The sequence below is a fragment of the Mustela putorius genome, unplaced genomic scaffold (assembly GCF_011764305.1).
Source record: "Mustela putorius furo isolate JIRA1106 unplaced genomic scaffold, ASM1176430v1.1 tig00003845_pilon_pilon_pilon, whole genome shotgun sequence".
Taxonomy (NCBI): Eukaryota; Metazoa; Chordata; class Mammalia; order Carnivora; family Mustelidae; genus Mustela; species Mustela putorius.
This window is the reverse complement of record NW_025421998.1, coordinates 73,514,075-73,531,634: the sequence shown is the minus strand read 5'-3', so window position 1 is coordinate 73,531,634 and position 17,560 is coordinate 73,514,075. Positions and strand designations below refer to the sequence as shown.

General features: G+C 38.9%; 1 protein-coding gene across 3 annotated transcripts; it reads right to left on the bottom strand.

Moving 5' to 3' along the window:
- Positions 1-7,334: 7,334 nt before the first annotated feature.
- On the bottom strand, positions 7,335-16,633 carry CAV2 (caveolin 2). 3 transcript variants are annotated; one of them, XM_004741922.3, is made up of 4 exons: positions 16,505-16,633; positions 16,178-16,264; positions 14,743-14,930; positions 7,335-9,558 (listed from the first exon to the last, which is right to left on the bottom strand). In XM_004741922.3, exons 1-4 carry the CDS (start codon positions 16,616-16,618, stop codon positions 9,408-9,410), a joined length of 540 nt encoding a protein of 179 aa, XP_004741979.1. In that variant the 5' UTR covers positions 16,619-16,633; the 3' UTR covers positions 7,335-9,407. The 3 variants fall into 3 exon arrangements, with proteins under 3 accessions (XP_004741979.1, XP_004741980.1, XP_044918839.1); XM_004741923.3 differs by lacking the exons at positions 16,178-16,264; positions 16,505-16,633 and adding an exon at positions 15,249-15,559; XM_045062904.1 differs by lacking the exons at positions 14,743-14,930; positions 16,178-16,264; positions 16,505-16,633 and adding an exon at positions 15,249-15,798.
- Positions 16,634-17,560: the final 927 nt, after the last annotated feature.

The window sequence follows — 17,560 nt, the reverse complement described above, 5'->3', positions numbered from 1 at the left end:
CTGCAGCTGCTTCATTGCCATCTCTCTCCATGTCCTATTCAAGCTTTACTAGGGCTTGAATACTTTACTCAAAGTGCGGTCCAGGGAGATACAGCATCAGCATCACCAGAGAGCTTGTTACAATTCAGAATTTCAGGTCCAGTGCCTGATTTACTGAATCCAATTCTGCTCTTTAACAAGAGCTCTAGGTTATTGGTATGCACATTATACTTTAAGAGCTGTGATCTCGGGGAAACTTGAGAATGCACATTTTCTGAAGCATTTTCAAAGTCAGGAGTTATGCCAGCGAATACTACTTCCCAATGTAAGAACTATAAATGAAGACTTCCCTCCCCCACCCCACATATAATTACATGCAAAAAGATCCTTTACATGATGGGAAGAGCAGTAGAACTGAAGCCTGGATGACTTAACAGGGAATCCCAGCTCCACAAGAGGAAGTAACAAACATACTATTAAGGAAATATTTGTAAACAAAGTGAAGGAACCATCATTTAAGGGGGAATCCTACAGGCAAAGTTGGCCAAGTTGCTTGCAGGGAACTGGCAGTTCTTTTCATTTCTATAAACTGAAGGCTTCTTGGAATGTGAAATCAAGAATTACAAACTGGGAAGCTGCCAAGGTTTTTTTTTTTTTTTTTTTTTTTTTTTTTTTTTTTTTTTTTTTTTTTTTTTTTTTTTTTTTTTTTTTTTTTTTTTTTTGGTATGAAAGGTCCTGAGCTATATTAAACTAACCCATTAGCCACACCCAAAAAAGTATTGGCCTGTAGCAAGATTTGAGACACCACTGGCTTGTTAACTATTAAGAACACGGAACAGTTTTTTAGGGACTGCTTAAAGTAGCCAAAACCCATCTTGCACCATGAAGTGTTTCATGCTGGGCAGACTTCACTGCAGATTTTAAGGCTGGGGAAATTTTCCTTAACAATTCTGAATATTTCTTCAACTCTAAGTATTATAAAATCATGAAAACCTTTAAATGAATCCCTAGTTCAATATGCAGCATAGAACCTACCTGCATTTAATCTGTCCCAGATAGATTAATGCTTATCATTCCCAAAGTTCTTCTAGGAAAAATATTTTATAATCTTTTTGTCGTTTCCTTTTGTTTGAATATATTTATGATCACAATCTTATTGTGTGTATTTACTCTAATGAAATTTTCACGTAAGAGAATTCCACTTTGACTTTCTCCCTCTCAGAAAAAAAGAATAGTTTTAATAAAATCGTTTCTTTGTACAAAATCTTTCATGTTTCACATGGCCCTTCAATCATCTTTAGAATAAATAATACCAAAACTGGCTCTTTTTTTTAGGGGTCTATTTCAAATTTTTAATTATGATAGGATTCTTCCTCTCATCTAAATAAAATGTATATAAATAATTCAGTTGGTTGCTCACCTGTTTCTTTCACATAGTAAAAAAGGAAATTTTGGTGTTTTATTTCCAGTGCTTTGGTTATGCCCCTTTCATCCCCCTTCTACCCCCGGCATGGCCCTGATACAAGGAGCCCATGAAATTGATTGAGTGTGCTAAACACTCAGTGGAGATTTTCATTTTGCTTATATTATTTAACCCCAAATAATGTGGACTATTCCTGCGACAGCCTCAAGTAGGTCATATCGAAACTGGAGAGGAGGGTTTGGTTTATCTTATGCTTCATTTTATATATTCCAGTGCTGCAACATCTCATTTTCAATATTGGTCCCTATTTTAATATTGATTAGTTTGTGGCTATCACTTTATGAGAAAATATGTATATAAAAGTATTTGTCATTGCAGACATGTCCATTTGGTAACTTCTTTACTTGGGTGCATTGTAGTTTACAAAGTTTTAATCAGAAAGAATATTAAACTTTGTTAGATCATCTAAGACAGAGTTCTGAAGACATCAAGATTATATTTTGTGGGCATTTAGTTTTTCTTTGTCTCAAAAGAAAACTTTGTAATACTTTATCTTACACAGCCATCTAAAGTGTTCAGTTCATTGGACTGCAAAAGGGGAGGAGGAGAAAGAAGAAAGGAAGAGAATGGATGGATCAGTCCTAGCCCAACACTGGGCCAACACTGGGAAATAGAAAGTCCGTGCCCTATGATAGGGTCTAGCATTATTATTATTATTATTGCAAAGCACAGATAGCATTACTATTTTAGATGTGGGTGAAGAATCGGGAGGAGATGAGTATGGGGATAACAATAGTGGTTATCACTATAAAAAATGTTTATTACATTTTTATATGTAAAAATGAAATATTATAATGTTGTTCTGCAATAACACCTAATACCTTAGTAAAAATTACAAATATATGTATAACTTTTTACTAACAGAAATGCCGTCACACACTGTGATTGCAATTTTAAATTGTATAAGCCCATTGAAAAGCAGTATGACAATATACAAACACCATTAATATGATTGCATACTTCAATCCAGTTTTTCTGCTTTTGAAAACTTATCATGAGCAGGGCGCCTGGGTGGCTCAGTCGTTAAGCATCTACCTTCAGCTCAGGTCATGATCCCAGGGTCCTGGGATCAAGTCCCAGTTGGGTGCCCTGCTCATCAGGAAGCCTGCTTCTCCCCTACCTGCCACCCCCCCACACACTTGTATTCTCCCTCTTGCTATGTCTCTCTCTCAAATAAATAAATAAAATATTTAAAAAAAAGAAAAAGTTATGAGCAAATTACCTTATAAGAGAAAGAAAAATCTAGATATGGTTTTCCCTGGGATTTCCAAGATTAAACAACTGTTAATCAGACTGGATAACATATTAAAAGATGTACAAACTGACAAGAAATTTCCAACCAAGTGAGAAAGATACAAAATATGGCCTCTGTTTAGAAAAATACATGCTTAGTATCAATAGAAGTTATTACTATAAATATTAATATTTTACATGTCAAACTGTCAGGTACTGAAGATAAATATCATCATGTTTTTGATATATGTTAAGGATGTCTATGTTAAAGATAGTGAAATTTTATAAAATTTACAACGGATAGGAATAATGGTATTTGAAAAATATTTTTCTGCCCTGAACTAGAATATAGGGCCTAGAGCACAGATCATAAAGGTCAGGAAAGAGTGTGCTCAGGAGAGTAGGGTATGAGGCTCAGGGAGGGTTTAGGGATCAGAAGGGGACAGAGTGAGGAGGGTACCTGGAACTCAGTTACTAACTTGAGGGGAGCTCTTAGCACTGAGTACTTGGAACTGACTCCATTGATCGGAGTAGCTTCTCCAGCTTCTCAGGGCAGGAATGTGGCATGACTGAATGACGAATGAAAAAGAATTTGTCTGGAAGGGAGAACAAATCATTACAATAGCTGTGCACACATGCTAGAAATAGCAAATCACCTCTATAGTGATTAAGACCCTAGGCTCTGGTGTCAGGTTCTCTTGGTTCAAATCCTGATTCCCATTGTGATCTTGGCAAAATCCCTCAACTGCAGGGCATCAGTTTACTCTTCTGAAAAATGGGGATAATGATACAACACATGTCATAGTGTTATCATGGAGATTAAATAAATGCCTAACAGGTAATAAATGATCACCAAATATCAGTGTTAGTTTTTGTACCAGAGATCAGAATTCTCCTGCTGAGATTATGCATGAAGGAGTCCAACTAATTTCCCCCTCAGCAAAAGGAGTATGTTAATCCTTGCTACTTGCCTCACTGGGAAATTGTGTGTTTATCCCTGCAGCTTTCCAAAGGACTTCTTGTTTCACTGTCCCAGTTAGCTGAGCCAGCAGCTGGCTGGAACCCGTATGCCATTCAGCTAGAGAAGCAGGTCCTGCTTACTGCCCTTCCCTTCCCTTTTGTTACTGGCAGGTGCTGGATGACAAGCTACCGGGAGGCTGGGAAAGAAAAGAATGCTCCACAGATGACCTTTTGCTCCAGTCTTTTCCTGATGCATTTATGTCTGGGAGAAATATTTGCCCTTGCTTACGTGCTGTTTCCCACTCTGAGTCATGTCTCTTCCTTTCTCTCATCATTTTCCACCCTACCTTTTCCTATAATGGCAAAAACCACTTCTCCAGCCGTGCAGCCAAGCTGAGTGACCTAACACGTCCACGTGCAGACTGATAGGTGTCTCTGTCCTATTTTTGGATAATTGTTGAAGTGGTGTCCTCTGATTTCTCTGACTGCTGCATGGTCTTCTTTCTTTGCTACAGACACATGGCAACAGTCAACAGCACAGAGAGGCAAGGTGGGAGAGAGACAGATAGTCAGAAATTATAGTTCCATTTTTTCTTCAACTTTTGCTTTTCAGCATTGTCTTTAGGGCACATGGTGGTAGAAGAGCCCTCATGCCCCCTTCCAGGGCCCTTTTCCTTCAATAAGACATAAGTAACACTTCTTATAGAAAAAAGAGAAGTCCGTAGATAACTTCAACGCCCTTTATCCCTATTCATTTTCCATTGTCCCCTTCACTAGAGGTTTGGGGGCAGGAATGTCCAAAAGCAGAGCTGTGATGGGTGAAGATCATGGTCTTTGGAGGAGGCTCCTATTTTCCCTTTTTCTGTCCCAACTTCCTCTTTGGTACTCTCATGTGGAACTCAGGTTAAGGTCCTCACTTTCAGATCCCTTATGTAGTTTTCAGTATCCCCTTCTCAGGTCCTTCATTCACATAAAGTAATGGATCATGATTGAGGTGTTACCTCATGATTGAAATGTTACCCCACCCAAGGACATCTTTTACTTAAACAAACATCCAAGTGTAAGGTTTCATTATTGGTATTTCAGATATAGTCCAAAGAAAAAGGCTGAGGAGGAGGTACAAAAATGTCTTCAAAATATAACAAAGGGTCTTTGCTCATTTTGCCCTTTGGGGGTGAACAGGGAGAGGAAACTGGGATGATTAAATTATGGGAACCTAAATTGTTTTTATTCCTAAAAATTATTGCCTGAATATCTAGTATATCTTTATCTTCTGCTTCCTCCTCCTTTAATTCTTTCTCTTGTCCTTCCCCATACACATAGATATACCTTGAAGGAAAGAAATATACCAAATCCTGGTTTATGATAAATTGCATTAGTGGTGGTAATTTTTTACTACCTACATTTTTTTTTTTTTGGTTTCTTAATGTATAGCTTTTTTAACATTCTTTAAGCTCTTGTTATCTTAAATAAACATTCTAAAATGACAAATCTGCAAGCTAAAGAAACTAAGCCACTATTTTATATGATTTCTCTACTATGCTATTTAATTTGTCCTGGGATTCAAATGAGATGAAGTAGGGATTGTGTTTTCGACAATGTAAAACTCCATAAAACAATCTTTTCGTATTATAGATTTCAAAATGGAAAATCTGATAGTAAAAGGAATAGCAATATTTTAAACATACCAGAAAATATGTTTCCAGATGAGCTTTTAAGTGCTGGTATTTCCTACCCCTGAGATGCGAAAATACATTTCATTTAGGTAAGAGAATTGAGAGTAAAGACAAGCATTATTCCAAAGGATGAAATACACCTAATATGTTTTACATACATTTTTGTTTTCCCAACTTGATGATTCATGAGTGTGAAAATGGTGAGAAAGGAAATCTTACTAGAATCAGTACATTTCAAACATCTCTTGAAAATAAAGAAAATCATGAAGTTGAAATGTGATTCCCATCTCAGCTCTGCAGTCATTTCTAGTTTTCTTCAATTATTTAGTCACATTGTCATTCATTCAAAAAATACTGATTGCTGGGCACCATTTCAGAATCTTAGGAAACAAAGATGATGTCTTTGGTTCTCAAAGACCATGTAGTAGTCTAGAAGGGTTTAACAGGGTTGCTTTTACCATGTGGGAAGTGGTAACAGGGGTGTGCACAAGATTTTATCTGAAGACGTGGAAGAGGCACTTGATGTGGAGGAGTTTTAGAAGTGGGGGTGGGGCAGGCCTCCCAGAGGGATGTTGGCATGGGAACAGAGGAGAGGGTGGGGCACACAAGAGCAGAATGGCACTTCAGTGAGGGCTAGAATAGGCACTGGCTGAAGACAGCAATGGGTTGAGAGTGAGTATCTTATATCCCTAGCTCAAGAGTTTAGATTTTGGTCTAAGGGTAATCACATACAACTGATCATTTTATGCAGGAGAATGTCAGGAGAGTTTTGATAAGATCACTCTATTTTTTGAAAAGGAAGATGGATTGGAGATCTTTGAAGGCTGGAAGTGAGGCCCCTTAGGAGGCTGTGGCAACTAGCTAGGCAAAAGATGAAAATGGCAACAATCTTACAGCAGTGATTTTGGTAGAAATATCTTCAAATAAAATATATTTTAATTAATTAAAAAGATCGAATAACACATTATTTTCAGAGAAAATATAACAACAATAAAGAATCAGAATTGTTAAAGACCTTGAAGTCCCCGTCATGGAGAATCAAAGCCACATTACTCATTTTCACAATCAGCTGAAGATTGAAAAGTAAATGCATTCATTATTATCTTTATAGCACACAGGACCTCTAATTGCTAGAAAGTTTGTGATTTTTAGAAAATTCTTGGTCTGAACAGCTAGAGTGGCTTGCATATATATAGGCAAGTCTTCATCTTACTGAAGTCACAGAAAGCAATTAAATGGCAAGCTCCTGAGATCCTTTAGTTCAATTCTTTCATTAAAGGGGTAAGAAAACTGAGACCCTGAAATTAAACCCCTTGCAGGTGACACAGTAATGACAGATCTGAGACTGGAATCCAGATGCCTAATCAGGAGGGCAGGGCCCTTTTCACTGCACTCTAACAGCTTCCCAGGAAAGACATCTAAGTAAATCAATGGGATGTGGATGACTATTTGAAAAGAGGAGATTTTTAAGTTCTTCAAAACTATAAAAAGCATTTTAGAAAGCCAAACACCTGCTTTATTATTAGGGGCTGTTCATTTTTCCAGATTAGCTGATGGGAAAATCCGTGCCAATATCAGCAACTACTCATCACATACTCACTTTCCAAAAATAATTTTGGACTCTAGTCTGGCTTCGTGGTACCAGTATCCAAGTACATGTGATTTATATTGTTTTACTTTCTTATTTAAAAAATTGAAAACAGAAATATCAGTTTATTTAGAATCAGTAAGAGACTTTCATTTCATGAGGAAGATGAAGTATGATGGGCTTCTGAGCAATTCATTGTGTATACTATTCATCAAATGATAGGAAAATTTACAGGGAACCTGTTTATATGCTGGGAAAAGAAATAATTAAATTACCAATCCCATAATTTTTCATAAGTACATCCCTGAGTGAGCAGTAACTCATGTATTTTTTTCTCTTATGGGTTTTTAACAAGGTTTAAAAAGGTTCTTTATTGAACAATTTCATATCTAATGTAATAAAAACAATGAGCAAGTTTATGGGTTTTTAGAACGTTTATTATAGATACTCATCATCTATTTGTCCCACCCCCAAATAAAAGAACCAACATATTTGCACATGAAACCTGGATCCACTTGGTACAAAATTTCAGTCTTTGAAATAAAATAGTTAATGGTAAATCTCAATAAAAATTCATTTTGGTGAATAATCAATGCAATTCAGAAATAAGGAAATCAAACGTCTCACTTGTTAAAAGTTAAAAGGTTTGCTATATATTTTGGCTTTAAAACTTATCCACAGCTATTTGAAAAGATATGATTTATTTAAACTTATAACTTATTTAAGTGCATATTTTATTAATCAAATACTTTTGTCAATCAGCATATCCACATATTTTAAAAAACACTTTAAATACAACTATACAGTTGTATAGTTTATAGTATAACTATAAAGTAATGAGATTGATCTTTTTCACTAACATAATAAAATCTATGTAGTCAAATGAGTGGTAATGTTTTAAGGTAATGATCATGAGAATCTTTTCTAAGAATGCTACAGTGTCCTAGTGGCAATTTTGAAATCTCTTCTGTAGTTATCTTCAAACTGATAGGAGTTTCATAATTTAATCATTTGTTTACTTTGGCCCCCAATAGTATTCCAGTTAAATCATCCTTCATCTACGAAGATAGATACTCAAAGGAATGTTAATTCAGGTTCTGATAATAATTCTTAAAATTTGAGCATTTACGCACTTAAGATATGTAAATTATAGTAACCACTTATATCATAGACATCTTTCATATATGCCTATCATTTTGGAATAATGAGATTTTTAAAATAACAGTGACTCATAACATTGAAATAGGACTCTACAATTCAAAAGTGGTAAGAATAATTTTATACTGTAAAACAAATCCCGTATCAAATGACATCATGAAAGTCTGTATCTGTTAGTCTCTTACATATATATATGTAGCTAAGTAGCATGGGCCCAGCAAATTGACAACTTTCCTATAAGTGTATCTCCATGAATCACTGTAGTTGAAATAGTACTTGAGTGTCAGAAATAGCCTTTAGGTAAAATGTTATTAATTAGCACCAGTATTACTTGAAGGTAAAGTGAGACATTAACAGGAATGCAGAATGCAAGTTAAATTTCTAACTATAAGAGAGAAAAGCATCTCCCAGATGAAATACCAATTAGATTTGAATTATTTTTAAGGTCACAGCCAGGAAAAGTTCAGTCATAAACCATTTCAGGATTTTGCCTGGAAAAGTTAGAAAAGCTTTGTATATTGCTCTTTTACATTCTATTCCCAAACAAGATATATATGCTTACATTATCAAGACAGTGCAATCTCACCAATGAAGTTCCCCGTGAAAGAGACATTTACTCATTCTATATATTAGTTCAAAAAGATAACAAATACAATAAAAGTACTTAAAAGCAATCTGATTAGAGCAAAATTTACATTAAGTACAAAATATACAGTAAAATGAAACATCTTATTAAATAGATCTGTAGGTTAACAATATCTTATTTAAAGGTACACATGTTCATGAATCTATTTTCACATTTATTTGTCCTATTATATTTCATAGCTCCCATCACCACTGCATGCTTTTGTTACTATAATTTCTAGGATCTTTGTATATTTTTTCTGTAAGTATTCCCATGACTTTATCTGCAAAGGTAATTTTAAAAGTATTACTTTAAGAGTAAAAAAAAAAGAAATTCCATATTTTTACAGGCAGTTGTGCAAAAAAATTAAAGTGTTTGAGAAATGTCTCTTGATCTTTATAAATTCATCATTATAAAATGTATACTTTTGTACTAAAGTAAAAACTGTCTGCCTTTAAAATTAAGTGTTGCCAACCTACTGTATAATTCTGGCTCTAAAGTTATATATTAAACCCTTGACTATTAATTAGAAAAGCATTATTTGAAAAGATCTGCCAATAAACATTTCTACATGTGGTTGCCCAATCTTAAAAATTTTCTTAATTAGAACAGTTGGGAATGCTTAGAACAGAACAGTAGTGTTTTTACATTATGACAGTCAAGAAGTATTACAGTATCCAAATCTCCAGACTGGGGTCCAAGTGTTTAGTCGTGACTCAGTTGCAAGCTGATAGAAGAGAAGCTGCGTCCTACACTTGTACACAATGGGGCAATGACAACATCTGTTATAGTCTTCCATATTGTCTGCACCGAAGGCAGGACCATTAGGCAGGTCTTTACAAAAGGCATTATAATCCTAGAATGGAGGAAGAGATTTGTGTAAGGATTATTGGTGTAGCCAAATAAGGCCACTGACTCTTGTACATGCAGGAAAAGATATAATAATGGCCTAATTCACCTAAATCTGAACATCTGAAACAAATAAATAGTGACCCACATAGTGATAAGATGCATAGAGATATGTTGCTTAAAAAAATAAATAGGCATATAGATAACACCAGTATTCTTTCTATAGATGGCATGCTATCTGAAACTGTAAAACAAAAAAATAAATGAAATGGTAAATGGATCTACCTGATCTCTGCCCCTAAACATTAACCTGCTTAATTCTTCATAATTCCCTGGAGTTCTACTTGATGGTAGCCTTTTCCTGTTGCCTCATTCCACTTCCCCACCCCTTGGGCCAGGCTGGGTTGGACACTCCTTTTTTGTGCTATAGTACTAAATTTCTTAATCCTTAAATTTACCAAGGGGTATCATAAATACATGGCTATACTTCTGTCTTTCCTACTTGCATAAAAGCCCCCCCCCCCTTTTAAGGATTTTATTTCAGAGCATGAGCAGGGGGAGGGGCAGAGGGAGAGGGTAAAGCAGACTCCCAGTGAGCAGGGAGCCCCATGCAGGGCTCGATCCCAGGACCCTGAGATCATAAGCGGAGCTGAAGGCAGACGCTTAACCAACTGAGCCACCCAGATGCCCCTAGAGTGGAAGCTGTTTAAGTAAGGACAATCTTGACCTTTATTAAAGGTTTGGGGGAAGTGAATTTAGCATTTTCATGCTTAATATTACTAATCTTTCATGGTAATTACATACACTGCAAAGAGCTGTGTGGTAGAGTTAAAAGAACCCTGAATTATGTCAGAACTCCTAGACAAAACAAAACAACCTAGACTATCCTGAAATTATTTTTTCATTTTGTCTTGTTGTAAGATAACTGCAAATCTTTATATCCTCAGCCTGATTAATTTTCTGTATAATCTTCTGTATAATGCTCTCTGTTGTAGTAGTGCTATTTGAGCACAGAAGTATCTTTGAATTCTCAGGAATTATTGGTAGCCTCAAAGGGATTTTTATTATTATCTGGATGGGCACAAGAAGTAAGGTTGATTTTCTTGGTTTGTTATTAAAATGTGACTTAAATATCAGTCTGTTGTACTTAGCTAAGGGAAGTGGAAGATCAGGTAACTGTCTGATTGATTGAGATATTTTCAGAATACTGAATATTCATAGGGACTGTGTACACATTTATATTTATCTCATATTTTGTTCCAACTACTAAAGACTTAAAAGAAATTTTTTTTTTTAAATATTTTATTTATTTATTCGACAGAGAGATTACAAGTAGGCAGAGAGGCAGGCAGAGAGAGAGGAAGAGAAGCAGGCCCCCTGCGGAGCAGAGAGCCTGATGCGGGGCTTGATCCCAGGACCCTGGGATCATGACCTGAGCCGAAGGCAGAGGCTTCAACCCACTGAGCCACCCAGGTGCCCCAGACTTAAAAGAAATTTTTAAAGAAAATTAATTACTAGGTGTTTCAAAGCTAAATAGCTGAATAGAAACCCGAATGATGACAGCTTCTGATTTCTCATCACATTACGTTTCTCACTTGATATGCGGCCTTGGGCATATCACTACAAATGAAAGCAGAACAGGAGTTCGTAAGATTGGCTATAAGGCTAACACTTACTGTGCACCCTTGAAATGTCTATATGATGCTGTCATTAAAATGTATATATGGTATCATCATTTATAAGTAGAACAATTTGAAGTCAGAATATATAGTATAAAGAAAACGATCTCAAACTGATGTACTCTAAGACTAAAGTTTAAATCAGAAAGCTTCCTAACCAAATCTACTTCACTGAGAATATAATATACTTTCCACTCTTCCCTAGGTTGAGACATTTTCTTTCTCATAATTTCTTAGATTTCTATATCCTAAAAGGGAATGAAGCACAGGACAAATGTGGACTTTCCAGTGCAGCTAAGTGTGGTTGTTTACATGTGAAAGCTCAGTTGATAGGATGTGGTAAACTGGTAAACTCATTTTCTTTAAGTTGTTGTCCTCTCACTGTGGGTCAGAGGATCCATGACTCAAATACTTCTTTTTTTTTTTTTTTTTTTAAGGTTTTATATATTTATTTGAGAGAGAGAGAAAGGGCGAGAGAAAAGGAGAGAGAAAGGGAGCACAAGGCGGGGAAGCAGACACCCTCCTGAGCAGGGAGCCTGATGCAGAACTTGGTCCAGGGATTCCTGGATCATGACCTGAGCTGAAGGCAGGCACTTAACCCACTTAGCCCCCAGGCACCTGATCTAAACACTTCTTAAAGAAATCTTATAATTTGTAAGATTATATATCCCTCCACTGGACAAAGCCCTTGGGACAGAGACTTTTACTTAGCTTTGTATTAACTATAGTGTCATATAGGTTGCATTGTCATAGCAATTTGCTGTATAAAAATTTCTTCTAGAAGTGAAATTGCTACTACTGTATTTCTGTAAGTTGGACTATCTATTTGAATTGCATCCCAGCAAACACAAAAGGTAAGGGTGCTCCAGACATATTTCTTTGATATGATCCCCTTATGGCCAATAATCTGCTGTTGCCAAATGGTGGTTATCTCAGTCGGAATGTGGCATGGTAGCAAAACAATCCACTGGTCCCTCATGACCTGTACTTCTGACCTAGGATCCAACAACACCAGACTGAGTTCTGGATGTTTTGTTGTTGTTTGTTGGTTTGTTTAAAGAATCTAAAATCAGATCCATTGTAATGATGTGATGTGGGTTGAATATCTATTACTGCATAGTTTCATACTTTGGTTCTCAAACTCTTGGTAATAACAACCCCTACTTCCTGCCAAAAGGGGGAAAAAAAAAAAAGAAAGAAGGGGAAGTGAAACAATGGGGAAGAAAGGTTTACTCAAATAGGTTTTATTTGTTATAGGGCCTCTCCTTGATCTGGTCTTATCATGTCCAGGGAATGTAATCCATTAATGATAAATCTATTTTATCAAGATACACACTAACTTTTAAGCATTTTTTTGTTTGAAGTAACTCCTCTACTTGCAATCACAGCTGCCTGATGATGAATAGATGACTGTTAAACATTAATGACCCACATGAATGTAATCTGAAAAACAAGCTGAGGTTAAATAATACATTTTATGTGTCTGAAAAAGAAATGGTTTGATGATTCACCATTGGAAGCACTGCACACAAAAAAACATCTCTGTTTTTAGGCGACCCAGGTTAAGAGAAGCATCATTGGGTAATTGTAGCTTTACTTGTATCTTTCCACCATTTAGTAAATGAAAACCATTTTGTCTTTAATTCCTCAGCCAGTGCTTTAGGAAGCCCAGCTTTGTTGATTATAAATGCAGCACTCTGTATTTCCAAACAGCTTAATAGCCAACATTTCACAACATGCTATGTGGTTACTCAGTTTTTCACATTTTTGAAAGAGGTTACACGATTGGTTTTGGTTAATTAGGAATCCAAAATTTTATATGCTGGCTTGTGCCTCTTTTAAAAAAATCCATGTGCTAATAATGTCAGATTATAAGCAAACTATACATCTGGCCTTAGTGAATTTGCTTATGTATAAAGGCAAAGATTTTCATTCCTCCAACAGTCTTTTGACACTTTCAATATATTTTAGTTGTTTCCATCTTTAGTGACCAAATTAAATTGGTGTTGTCCTTTACTGATTTGGTGAATTTTTATTTATCTTTTTTAAAAAAGATTTATTTATTTATTTTTGAGAGACAGCCTACGAGCAGGGGAAAGGACAAAAGAAGAGGGAGAGAAAGAATCCTCAAGCAGACTCCATGCTGAGTGCCAAGGCTGATGCAAGATTTGATCTCTTGACCCTGAGATCATGGCCTGAGCTGAAATCAACAGTTGGTCACTTAACCAATTGAGCCACACAGGCATCCAGAATTTTTATTTACCCTTTAAGAGATATTTTAGATTCCTTTTTCTCTATGAAGGCTTCCTAGTGCCTCCCTCTTCCTTAATAGATTTAGCAGAGTTTTCCTCAACATCTACTTCTGTACCTAGTCTGCTACCCTGATATGCTGAATAGACTGAAGACAGATTCTACATCTTACTCATCCTTGGTCCAGTGCCCAGCACAAACTAAGCACTCAATAAATTTATCAGGTTGAGCTAACTAGCTAAGTAACTAAAAGAAATTGAATTGATTTACAAGGTAAAGGGGAATTGAGAATAATTCTGTAACTTCTAACAATGAACACAACATGTGTTAGGGTGTGGCAATACCATAAGAAGTGACTAAGAAAGACATGGAGGCATTGAGGATTATACATTTTGCCAGGACTGGCCTAAAGCACAGTCTTGACAACTGTTGCAATACAGGGGATGATCAGAATGTTCTTTCCCTCAACACAAGGTGGATATCTTTTTAAACAATGTAACATTTTCTTTTAAAAATTTTTAATGCTTAAAATGTTCTCCAAAGTTTTATGATGCACTTTGAGTGTGAATAAAGTTACTCAAAACAGCCTATTAATGCCCAGGAGGTTTCATACCTCCCTATGTTGTCTCATAGGTGAAAAAGTAATTTGGAGGCCTTCTCATTTCATTATCCTGCAGCTTGACTTTTCATTCATTTCTGCTGGGGGCCCCTCACCTTAATTGCACACACTCAGGGTCACATTCTTGCCATCTGCTACTGTCAGGATTGGACAGCCCCTCCATAGCATTTCTTAACCAGGCCTGATACCCCTGTTCAATTATACTATCACTGGCAGTCTGCTCAGAGATCACTTTTGTTTAGCTCAAGCACAGGTGGTGACTGAATAAATGGTGATGATAGAAGTAAGAGCCTAGCCCAGAACCACTGACACAAGTCCTAACTTGTTCTATAAGAGAACAGTCTGTGGCAGGAAGCATGACCTCCAGGTCTCTACCTCCATAGTCAGCGGGGCCTTATTAACATCAGAAGGAAAATCACACCCAAGGGCAGAGGGACGTTACTTCTGTTTAAACTCCTAACCTAACCTATGATTCTCGAAAAAGCACACTGCCCTTCAAGGCCTCCCATTTCTTGCTACTGTGGCGAGCTGATGCGTGTTCTTCTTGCAAGCAGGCCTTGGGAGAAGGGGAGTGCAGGGGGCAGGTGGCAAAGAACATTTCTACGTTTCAGAAAGTCGGTCCACCCCGGTGTGCCCTTCTCACCAGATGTGCAGACAGCTGAGGATGGCAAAGAGAATTCCTGCAGCGAAGGCCATGGGGATAGCCAGGAAAAATGTCAGGAACTTGTAGATCACGTATTTGCTGATTTCAAAGAGGGCATGGCTGCAAATCCACACTTTGTCAAAGGAGTGTGTAGTCACCGGCTCTGCAATCACATCCTCGAAGCCCACCTGCAAGACACAGGAACACCCTACTGTCACCCAACCCACAGCCCCCGGAACCAGGAGTGCTGGGATAGAAGAAGCGACAAGGAAGGAGCTGGCTGGGTCGCCTACCTTCTCTTAGGGTGAGGTTGAACATACAAGAATTTGGCTAAGAATTCCAAGTTACACAGGTGGCCCCAAGGCCTGTGAATTCCGGGTCTCGGACCCCGCGGGGCTGACCCAGTGTTGAGGGTGGGGGTTGGGGTGCGGGCAGGGGTAGAGGAGGCACCCATGCCCCCAAGCCTTGGCGGGGCCCAGGTTACGGCCCGCCCCAGGCTTCTTCACCTTGAGATGCGAGTTGAGCCGGTGGGGATCCCGATCGGAGCCCGAGTCCGCGAACTTATCCAGGTCCGCGTAGTCGACGCCGCTATGGCGGCTGTAGGCATCGTCGTCCATGAAGAGCTGGACGTCTGCTTTCTCGGTCTCCAGCCCCATCGTGGCGCTCAGTGCGCGGCGGCGGCGGCGGCGGCGGCGGCTGCAACCCGGCCTGCGCTGCCTCCCCTTCCCGTCGCGCCCGGCTCCGCCCCGCCTCGCCTCTACCCTCGCGGCCCGGGCGGCGGCTGCTTCCCGCGGCGGGCTACCACTCCCGGTGGGGGCCCAACCCGACCCGAGCCCCGCCTCGCTGCCCGGGCTGAGGGGCGGGAACAGGACGCAGCCAGAGAGGTGGCTCCCACCCAGAGTCCCGCCGCCGCGTTTCGGCCTGCTCCATGTCTGCCTCCCGGTTGGGAATCACCCCAGCAGGCACGTTCCGGCCCTGCCCAGGCGGGCGAAGCGTGCCCTGGGGACGAGGACCCGTTTCCTGGGGCCACTGAGGAACCGGAGAGCCCCCTGGGTCTTATCGCTTGAAGCTCAGAACTGAGACTTTTAAGAGCTGCCCAGGAATGATGGACTTAGTGCAGGGACGCCGCTAGGTGTTTAAGGGCGCAGGTATAGAATCACAACGTTTGCCTTAACCTCCCTGCTGTACCCTTGACTTGTGTGCTCGGGACCTCAGCTACCTCCGTGTAAAATGGGAGCAACTGGGAACGCCCGGGTGGCTCTGGTCATGATCCCAGGGTTCTGCTCAGCAGAGAGCCTGCTTCGCTCTCTGTCCCTAACCCCTGTTCGTGCACCCACTCTCTCCCGTCTCCCCCAAATAAATACATAAAAGTCTTTTTAAGGACTCGGAGCAATTGTTCCTGCTTCACAGAGTGGTCTTAACACACAGGACATACCTGACTGCCAGGCAATCCCACAAGTGCTTGAAGATCCAGGAAGCATGTCAGCGCTTCAGCTTTCTCTGCGCCCACAGATGTGGGAGCCTGCTGGAGGCAAGGTGAGGAAATAGAGTCGGTTTGGTGAGCTCCCTGTCCAGGAGTCTGCACTCTCAGAGCAGAAAGGAGGTCTCTCTCTTTTTTTCCTTTCTAAATTAAAATTTTGATTTGCCTTTGAATCAAGCCCTGTTGAAAGATGTCAGGTATCTCCAAGATGTCAGGTGTCTTATCTGCAAGATACAGTCACAGCCGCAACTACCTGTAGCAAACATGTGAACAGACCCCTACCGTAAAGCCACTCTGCAGGAGAAGAGCCAGACTGCAGAGTGCGCACTCAAAAGCTTTCAGAAGGGAGGGGTTTGCATGTTTATAAAGGTTTAAAAGTCGTGGATTTAGATACATGTTTGGGGAGGGAAAGTACTTAGTGAAAATTTGCCAAAAGCGAAATTGGGAGTGCCTGCTGCTTGCTCAGGGCCTGAGATGCAGTAGAACATACTTAAGTATTGCTGAACTACAGTGCATTTGGAACTTGTTGCATTCAAATCCTGGTGTGGGAACTGGATTTGAAGAATTGCTTTTTCTGAAAGAGAAAAAAAAAAAAAGATGACTTTTGAAACAATAAAAATTACACACAAAGAGCAGGATTTGAATAGGAAAAATATTTTGGAGCCCAAACTCAGTATTTCTAATAATTAAATGGATGTCAGTGTTATAACCCCCTGGTTGAATCTCATGCCTGTCATCGTGTGCCTCCCCACCAAGCAGGTGGCCCTGCTTGCCTATTCTCTTCTTTTCTGACTTTACTTTCCCCATTTTATTTATGTTTAGTCATTCCAAAGTGCTGACTTAGACATTTTGCTTATTGCTTTTGCCATCCTTCTTTACCTCCTCCTTTCCCCTAAACAGACTGATTCTCTTCTAGAGAGTCTTGGGGTTCTCCTAGAGTTGTTGTCCAAAAAACATTTTTCAAAGTGAAATAGTGAATGGAATAGAAGACATTAATACCTCATGAAATTCATAATAATGATTACCAGGAAGCAGAAAAGAAATGCGTTTACAGCTAAATAGCATTTTGTAAAAGTTTATTTTCCTTACAATAATCCCAGAGTTTAAGATATTGTTGAAGATGAAAGTCATTCCCATAGTGCTGGAGTGAGTTTAAGCAGTGACTGAAAATCTGGCTAAGCTTCTTTCCTTTCTTTGTCCTCTGATCACGTTTACATGGCCAGGGGGACTAGTAAGACATTTGCAATAGTTATCAAAAGTAATTGACTCATTTTTCAGGCAGCAGGGCCAGGGGGCCAAAAGGCAGAAGAAATTAACATTGTCTTAATGGGACAACTT